This window comes from Cyclopterus lumpus, chromosome 3 (assembly GCF_009769545.1).
Source record: "Cyclopterus lumpus isolate fCycLum1 chromosome 3, fCycLum1.pri, whole genome shotgun sequence".
Lineage (NCBI taxonomy): Eukaryota > Metazoa > Chordata > Actinopteri > Perciformes > Cyclopteridae > Cyclopterus > Cyclopterus lumpus.
In genome coordinates this window covers 20,131,377-20,140,301 of record NC_046968.1, presented here as the reverse complement: position 1 = coordinate 20,140,301, position 8,925 = coordinate 20,131,377, and the positions used below count along the sequence as shown (strand labels likewise).

At 37.5% G+C, this 8,925-nt stretch overlaps 1 protein-coding gene across 3 annotated transcripts; it reads left to right on the top strand.

Annotated features, from left to right (window-relative positions):
* Nucleotides 1-2,966: 2,966 nt before the first annotated feature.
* On the top strand, nucleotides 2,967-8,668 carry ctsh (cathepsin H). Of its 3 annotated transcripts, none has more exons than XM_034529436.1 (12): nucleotides 2,967-3,113; nucleotides 4,720-4,751; nucleotides 4,902-5,007; nucleotides 5,142-5,212; nucleotides 5,304-5,408; nucleotides 5,973-6,059; nucleotides 6,238-6,293; nucleotides 6,409-6,490; nucleotides 6,577-6,645; nucleotides 6,881-6,987; nucleotides 7,661-7,789; nucleotides 7,886-8,668. In XM_034529436.1, exons 2-12 carry the CDS (start codon nucleotides 4,743-4,745, stop codon nucleotides 7,959-7,961), a joined length of 897 nt encoding a protein of 298 aa, XP_034385327.1. In that variant the 5' UTR covers nucleotides 2,967-3,113; nucleotides 4,720-4,742; the 3' UTR covers nucleotides 7,962-8,668. The 3 variants fall into 3 exon arrangements, with proteins under 3 accessions (XP_034385327.1, XP_034385326.1, XP_034385325.1); XM_034529435.1 differs by having other exon boundaries at nucleotides 2,967-3,345; nucleotides 3,440-4,751; XM_034529434.1 differs by having other exon boundaries at nucleotides 2,969-3,345.
* Nucleotides 8,669-8,925: the final 257 nt, after the last annotated feature.

Genomic DNA, 8,925 nt, shown 5'->3' with positions numbered 1-8,925 from the left:
TCTACAACATGAAATCATAAATTGTAAAAGTTAAAAATATAGGGATAAAAATGAACATATATAAAATCTCAAATTAAATCATATGTAATTGTGGTAAACAGTAATGGCAAAATGAATTAACTGATATCTAGTAATATATTTATATAAATATCAAGAGCTGTAAACAGGTTTAAAACAATAAGTTAAGGTCTATAGAGGTAAAGTGGTCCCTGATAATCCTGTTGGCCTTCTTCCTGCACTGTTGGGTGTAGAGGTTTATGGTGATGTGCAGTTTTCACCTCCCTCTGGAATGCTTCGCTGGAGAGGGCGGTGCAACTGCTGAACCAGGCGGGGATGCAGCCAGTGTCGAGGAATGTACAAGAACAATATATCATAATGTACATAAACTATTATTTGTATTAGACACAGTAGGCCGTGCCCTTCTAGTATGTGCTCCCCAATGGACTCGTTAGTGTATAATCGTTATTAGAGACTGAGTAGAAGCCCAGAGAGGTTTTATTTATATAGTTACAGAGTATTTATATCTTATTTCTCGTCTTAAATACCATTTTATGATACATTTTTTTCAACCACAGAGCAGACAGATGAGAGAGTATATAGAGTGGCTATTTAATCGTATCCTAATGGGAATGTGCAGTCTGGAAAAAGGCTCTCGTTCATGAGAAATGGTGGTCATATTTGACACATGATGATCAATTTGAAGAAAGAACTGCACGCAAGTGCAACTGTCTCTAAACATGTCCCCACTCACACATTCTGCCTGATTACAACAGCTATTTCTTCAGCCTATTTGTCCTCAAGTGCAAATCTTACATTTAAAAGTAATACAAATATCTGTTAATCCACTGGCTGCATGCACTTCAAAGTCGTGTAATCCATCAAATGTCAGTCCTGGTTGATTTGCTTACAGAGCGAGAATGGCAGAGTCATACATGTTGAGGGTTTGACTTTTCTGACACTTTTATTAAAAAACGTTTCTTCCCAGAGAAATAAAGGGAGTGAAAAGTGGGACTGCTGTGGTGGCTAAAGTTGAATCATCTGCTCTGATATTTTATGTAGCCGCTAAATGACAAAGATTAGAGATCTGGAAGTGCTGAGCCGAACTGAAACAAGAATACCTGCTGATTTCTTCTTGAGCTGGGACACTGTTTTCTGTTTGGAGAGATGGTTTTTTATGCTTTGCTTATTATCACCTTATTCCCCTGGTGGGCAACATGATGTATATACAGCATAAGCACCGGGCAGTGTATGTAGCAGACGTAACCAATATTGAGCCACTTCAGGAAGTTAAATGTCGAGCTTCACTTAGACAGCAAGAGCATAGTTTTTATGGTTAATCCTCTTTGGCCAGTGCATTATGGTTTTGCCTTAATCATGAAATGGATTATATACAAAAGTATGTAAACTATTTTGTTCTACAATTTACCAATGAAGCAGAAATATTTGCTGTGTACAATATTGTGTACAGGCAGTCTGATGCATTTCCTAATGTGCAATGTGTTAAAAACATATCCCTCGAAATGTGTTATCCTTATGATCGTTCAACTCTGTAATAACTTTTCTGTGTATGATACTTTAAAGCAAATGTTGAAAACAATTTATAAGTGTAACACATTCTGTATCCTGTCTATTCCAATGTGTTAGCGGGAACTATACAGTAGTAATATTGTGCTTATTCTTGGAATATTTATAGGTATTTTTTACAGGCTTTGTATAAAAAAACACCTATAGCTTAAGTGGCAGGCATGTACCACTTTCACGTGTTCAAATCAAATCTATATCTAGAACAGTATGTGTACTGTATTTAAACCCCACCCTTGCACATTAATCTTTACCCTCTAACAGGCACATCCAATGTTTGCAGTGAGCAATACCCAGTGGTATGAGAACTATCTTTCAGTCTATTTCAACAGCTTGAGTAGTATTTCCAGTTTTGTATAAAAGTGTATTCTTTCCTGATTACCTCTTGTTAATAAATCTATTCTTTCTCAGGGGGAGAAGTGTCTTCACGACTGCCGCATTTGTTCACGCTGCATGAGCACATGCATGCTGGAGCTTTACTGGGGACGATAAAGACGGGGGGACAAAGGAAAGGAGTGTTACCTTAAAAAGCAGCCGACCCATGTGACGCTCTCACCGCTTGTTGCAGTCGACGGGGCCAAAGTATAGTTCGGTAAAGTTGGAAAGATATTTATAGATTCGGACTTCCCGGCTCAATAACTCTTTCGCGAAACGGAGTTAAAACACACACGACACCTCTCTGTCACCGTAGTGATGATCAACAAGCTGCAACCTTAAACAGCCTTCATTTTACCAAAAAGGGACCGTCTGCAAAGTGCAACCCGGAAAATACATACTACAAAAATAGTGAATAGCTTCACTGTAATAACGTGTAGGATAACCGTTTTGAAGAAATGGGATTATAATGAATTATTTCGAATATTTTCTGGAAGAAATATTCAATAGCTTTACTGTAATAAAGTGTAGGCTGAAATAATCCATATCATATATCAATGGGTTCCCCTTTGTTGACTTACAGCTGTTGAAAGAATTGGATTTTTAATAATAATTATGAATTATTTTATTGATGTATGATATTTATTTATTTATAATTTATAATTATTGTTAATTATACACCATCTTACAGTGGAGCCATTGAATATTGTTTCCATATGATATTCTAAATATGGAAACAATATTCAATGGCTCCACTGCAAGATGGTGTATAATTAATAATAATTATAAATAAATAAATAATATCATACATCAATAAAATAATTCATAATTATTATTAAAAATCAAATTTTTTCAACAGCTGTTAGTCAACAAAGGGGATTTGATATATGATATGAATTATTTCAGCCTACACTTTATTACAGTAAATATTCGAAATAATTCATTATAATCCCATTATAATCCCATTTCTTCAAAACAACAGCTGTAGTACAACAAGGGGGAGCCTATTGATACATGACATGAATGTTGGTTATCCTACACTTTATTACAATGAAGCTATTGAATATTGTTGTAGAAGGTCCCTGGGCTCTCGTCTCACAGCTGGCGGCACATTGAGACCAATGATTTTCGTCCAGCTCGGAGACCGTCCCGTTATGGTAAAATTAAGGTTGTTTAAGGTTGCAGCTTGTTGATCATCACTACGGACAGAGAGGTGTCGTTTGTGTTTTAACTCCGTTTCGCGAAAGAGTTATTGAGACGGGAAGTCCGAATCTGTGAATATTTTTCCAACTTTACGGAACTGGAAAAGTATGGCGCTCTTCGGTGTTTTGTGGTTCATCTTCACCGTTTTTAGTTTCGTTCATTTAACACCGGTCATTTTACCCGAAGGTAAGTCAAAACTCATGGAGTGTAACGGTTGTTGTCGTTTGTTCATTTTAGTTTGTTGCAAAGTCGCTTTCGCTTATGTAACCCTTCTCCCTAGAGAAGGAAGGAAGGAAGGAAGGAATGAAGGATAGGGTTTTGAACGCAGCTGGCTCCTCTCCAATCAGCGCCAGCTGTACAAGGCACCTGTTGTCATTGCCTCACTCCCCTTTGGCCCCTGTCCTCGTCCTGTGGTGGCTCTTGGCCTGCTGTTTTGCTGCCCCTATTTTGCCTGTTTTGCTGCCTCCATTATGCTTGTTTTTACTTCTGTTTGGCATGGTTTGGCCGTTTAATACACTTCTGGTTCGTTTTACTAAACACGTCTATGGCCAAATATCAGTAATGAATCTGTGTCCTTAACACTTCTCAAACTATATATTGGGGTTGTTAAACTTATATTTCTTGGAGTGTAAGTCCCCAGGTGGCGTTGTTGGTTCCCTTTCATTTCCCCTCCCTTAAGGCCTCGTCACACTTACAGTGAACTAATATCTTGTTGAAACTAATTTGATGGCAGAAAATTAAATGAGTGTGAACGGACAGAATATGAATGGTTAGGCTACAAAAAAATATAGTTATTCTGTCATGAACAATGGTGGAATACGTATTCAGCAGCTCCTTGAGACATGATCCTTACACAGAATACTTTACTTTATTCTACTGTTATTTATATATATATATATGTGTGTTATTACTAACACCTATTCATTTTGTTCTTCCTTGTGTACATAACAGTATTGTTTAGCATTTACCTCTATTTGTCCAGCGTTATTGTTCTTGCTGTTGTGTTTTTTTATTTATATGTAAATACATCAAGATAGATGCAAAGCAACCAGTGTCAAATTCCTTGTTTAGCCACACAGATCTTTGCAAATAAATCTCATACTGATTCAATTCTGCAACATAAAAACATCCCATTAGGCTACAAGTAAACATCCTTTAGCCTATTAGAAATGTCACTTACATGCTTTAATATAGTGTATTATTAGATTATTATCAAGCTATTGATGAGTAAGTGTTATTTTACTTTTGTATGTGAAACTAATTTGAACTATTTGATATAGCCTACTGTTTGTACTGTGCATTATATTATATTAACTCATCAAATGTATTGCATGTCAATTCTTAATCTCTACAATAACTGCAGTTGACAGATAAATGCAGTAAAGTGAAAACTACAAATTCCTCCTGAAAAGTAGTTTAGTTGGGCTAGTAATACCATGAAGTAAAGCAATAAAACCTAACATATGTGAGTGAAAGTACTACATTGCCCTCACTAATGACTTGAAATGTTGATTATTAGGCTGTGTTATTAACAGAAGGCTTCATTTTGTGTCCTATCAGAGGAATATCAATTCAAACAGTGGATGTCACAGGTATGTAGCCTACATGATAACAATGTTACTGAAATGTATACTTCACAGTCTTATGAATCGTTTGATTTTGATCGCTTCAGTAAAAAGTAAAAAAACCCCACTAAATTCTTTCTTTTTTATATGCTGTTAACCTTCTCTCTTTAACTGCAGTTCAACAACATTTATGACACCGAGGAGTATTACCACCGGCTTCGCATATTCACTGAGAATAAGAGGGAAATTGATCACCATAATGCTTGGAAACACTCGTTCACAAGTACAGTAGAGCTCCTCACCCTGTCTCATAACATGTAATATATAGATTATTACCACTTTCACAAGGTGTGATATTTTATAATGTTATGAAAGACATGCATGTCCTCACAATGTTTTTTTCATTTTCAAATCTAGTGGGCTTGAATCAGTTCTCAGCCATGACATTTGAGGAATTCAGGAAATCATTTCTTTTGACAGAGCCTCAGGTATGACACATTTTACAACACACTTTATGCGGCTGGTGCTTTTACACAACAACTTTTTTGATGACAATCTTTTGGTTCTGGTCTTCTGTAGAACTGCTCAGCTACTAAAGGGGGTCATGTCAGCAGGGCGGGTCCTTATCCTGAGTTCGTAGACTGGAGGATGAAAGGCAACGTTGTGACTCCCGTGAAGAACCAGGTACCCTGATATGGTGCTGAAGTGACAAAACAATAACACCACTGTCTAGAGGCAGAATCAGGAGGACAGGAATTTGGACATGGACATTAATCCAAGCATTAACTTCCCTGATAATTTATAGTGGAAAATGAAACTGAGTGTTGCAGCACATCCCCGAAGGCTTGTTCCTCATTTCACAGTAATTTTGTCAAGCAAAACCTCACCAGTAGCTGTCATAACAGTCGCATTAAGCAGAAGAGGCACACTCATTATTTCCTCTTTCAACTACTTTGATTTAAATGTGAGCACTAAAAAAGTAAAAGCAACACATGTTTCATATACAAGCACAGTGGTTACATCAATCAAACATTTAGTTACAGTCTTTATGTATGTGGCCTGACTAATTTGATGTGAAATGAGCATAAAGTGACAGACTGCAGACTTTACAAAAGCTCCGCCAGAGACACGGAACACACTATTCTTTTTTCACAAGCCATCAACCTTTATGTGATAATATTAGTGAAGTTCCCCCTTAACAAAAGTAAATTCCAAGTGGTTGGAGTTGTAATGTGTTTGCGTCTTCAGGGTTACTGTGGAAGCTGTTGGACCTTCTCCACTACTGGCTGTTTGGAGTCAGTGAATGCTATCGCTACCGGGAAGCTAATATCTCTGGTGGGTTTGTTATCATTCTGTACTGTCTAATATATTTAACATGAGGCCCTTTCCCACAAGGATAATTTAGCAGATGTACTCACAGAAGAAATCTCTATTTCATAGTTGGATCTGTGGTTTGTCGTACAGAATTATTGCTTGTGTATAAAAGCATAACACAGTTTGCTTTCTTCACCAGTCTGAGCAGCAGCTGATAGATTGTGCCCAAGACTTCAACAATCATGGATGCATGGGGTAAGTAACCTGTTGACAGAAGCTGTTAATTTTGACACAACATTATAAGTTACAGTCATAAGAAGAATATTTGTTTTTGGCTTTAACCAATTAAACACTAGCTGGTATGTTTCAGGGGCCTCCCCAGCCAGGCATTCGAGTACATCAAATACAACAACGGCCTTATGACAGAGGAGGACTATCCCTACAAAGGACATGTATGACTTTTTTGGAGTAACGTCTCATTGTTATTTTTAATGTAAAATCATGTTACAATGTAAGAATGTTTGTTTCCTTTTTTTAGGATGACTCTTGTCATTTTGAGCCTGCCTTTGCAGCTGCTTTTGTCCTGGATTCTGTCAACATAACGAGTGTGAGTGAACAAGTGTATTCATATTGAGTTGCATTGGGCAACACATTGTACAAGTGTCCTTTAAGAAATTACTGCTTGGTCACAAAGTCACAAATCAGGTACTGTTAACCATGTCTGTGTTGGTGACCTGATAAGAGGAAGAGACAAAAGCAACTATTTTGGGAGACAAATAGACAAAATAGTTTCTTATACTTATGTGATTTTGTGACATTTTTGTATGTTTGTCCATCCACAGTATGATGAAAAGGCCATGGTTGATGCTGTGGCCCGGCTCAACCCGGTGTCCTTTGCCTTTGAAGTCACAGCTGACTTCATGCACTACAAAGAAGGTGTTTACACCAGGTGAGCTAAGGACTTCAATAAGTCAACAAGTATTTACTGTTATTTAGAAATAAACATGTGGTCATGTGGACTGTGCATCGCCATGTTGTTACTGTCCCTGTTGCACTATGGAAATATTTAAAATACAATAATGGAATTTTGTGTCCACCAGCACACAAGTTATTTATCATGAAAGAGGATTATGGAATTAACAAGGCAACCAGTTAAATCTTAGTTGATGGCTATTGGCATGACGTGACAGAAATCTGCGTGTGCCTACATTAGAGCGTAACATATATTTCATACTTTTGATTGATTTAGTGCTGTTTTACTACTTTGCCTGCCCGTTTACTTCAACATTGGTGTCAGGCCGCTGTAGTGACCAATGTCCTTTCATCACACAGCAAACTGCCTGCTGGTCGCAACATGTTCGTCCCTAACAGAGAGCTATTCATAAGCCGACCACTGTGAAGATCTGATGGCTCATTTGTTACGGTGCCTACAGTTATGAGTGCTTGTGATTCAATGCACTCAACAGGGCTAATATTAGCCTGTGTTTTTGTGTTTTGTGGCTCTGAACAGGCATACAAATATCTTTAGAAGCAGCTCCAAAACACCTCTTTGCATAGGCAGGATGTAGCCCACAAAAGACATGTACTCCATTGATCTAAAAGCGTCAGTGTTGTCTGTTTAGCACACAGTGTAAGAACACAACAGACATGGTGAATCATGCGGTCCTGGCTGTGGGTTACGGTGCTGAAGAGAGCGGCACACCGTATTGGATTGTGAAGAACTCTTGGGGCACCGACTGGGGAATGGACGGGTAAATATAGTCTGTGTCTGTCCGTGTGTGTGTTTCGGTGTGATGACTTGTTACAGCTTCCAGTGATCACAGGCAACTTTTTTTTTATTCCAACAGATATTTTTTGATCGAGCGAGGAAACAACATATGCGGACTGGCTGCATGCGTTTCCTACCCTCTCCCTTTAGTTTGAGGATTAACAACATACATGGAGGGAACATAATGGAAAGTCAGTGCTTTCATGCTCCCTGAAGTGTTTTATGGAGAAGTTTGATTTCTCAACATTATGTACATAAACATTTTTAAACTTTTGTGTCACACTGTCAACTTGCCTGTGTGGTGCATTTGCTTCTCCTTGTTTTAAGGTTAGAAGTGTTCATCTATTATCTTCGTTCCTTGTGTTTCCTAATGTGTCATTAATGACTACACAAAGAACATATATTTAATCGTATAAAGTTTGCCTGTACTGATGCTTGTACCATGCAGTACTTTTTATTAAGTATCAGCAGTGGGAATAATATCAGGAGAAGTAGCCACTTTACCAACATTTAATATAATTAAATGGGTGACATGCATGGTTATACGCTGAGCAACAGACATCTCGGTAGATCAATGATATTTTATGGCAAATCTTCCATGGGCTATTGACTTAATTTTTTTGTGAAAGGCGGCTTTATGGCTCTGTAAGTACAAAATCATGTGTGTAAAACTCTCGGAAAGTCTTCAAAGACAAGGACAAGCTGCTTGTTTGACCTCCACAGTTCTCTATCTTCTCTGACCGGATTAACAAACTTTAAAGATGGCCATGCACAAAAGACACATTGAGGAGTCAGCTCAGAAGTGAAGCATTTGTCTGTTTCCATTTCCACATGTTTTGTTAATAAACAATTCTTATGCTTATGGGTCTTTCATCATATTATTGCCTTTGTTAAAGTTTATAAAGTAAGTATTTATAAAGTAAAGATATACAGCATATACATATAAATATAATGTAATCTTTCTGTGTGTGCGTGGGTGTGTTTGTCAACTGAGGACTATTTTCTATTGCAATGTGAGTCAGTCAATTGTTAAATGTTTAAACGTTACTTTTAGGGCTGCTTTCATGCATTAAAAATAGAGAACTATCAATATTAACGACGTTATGTCGTGTTCCAGCC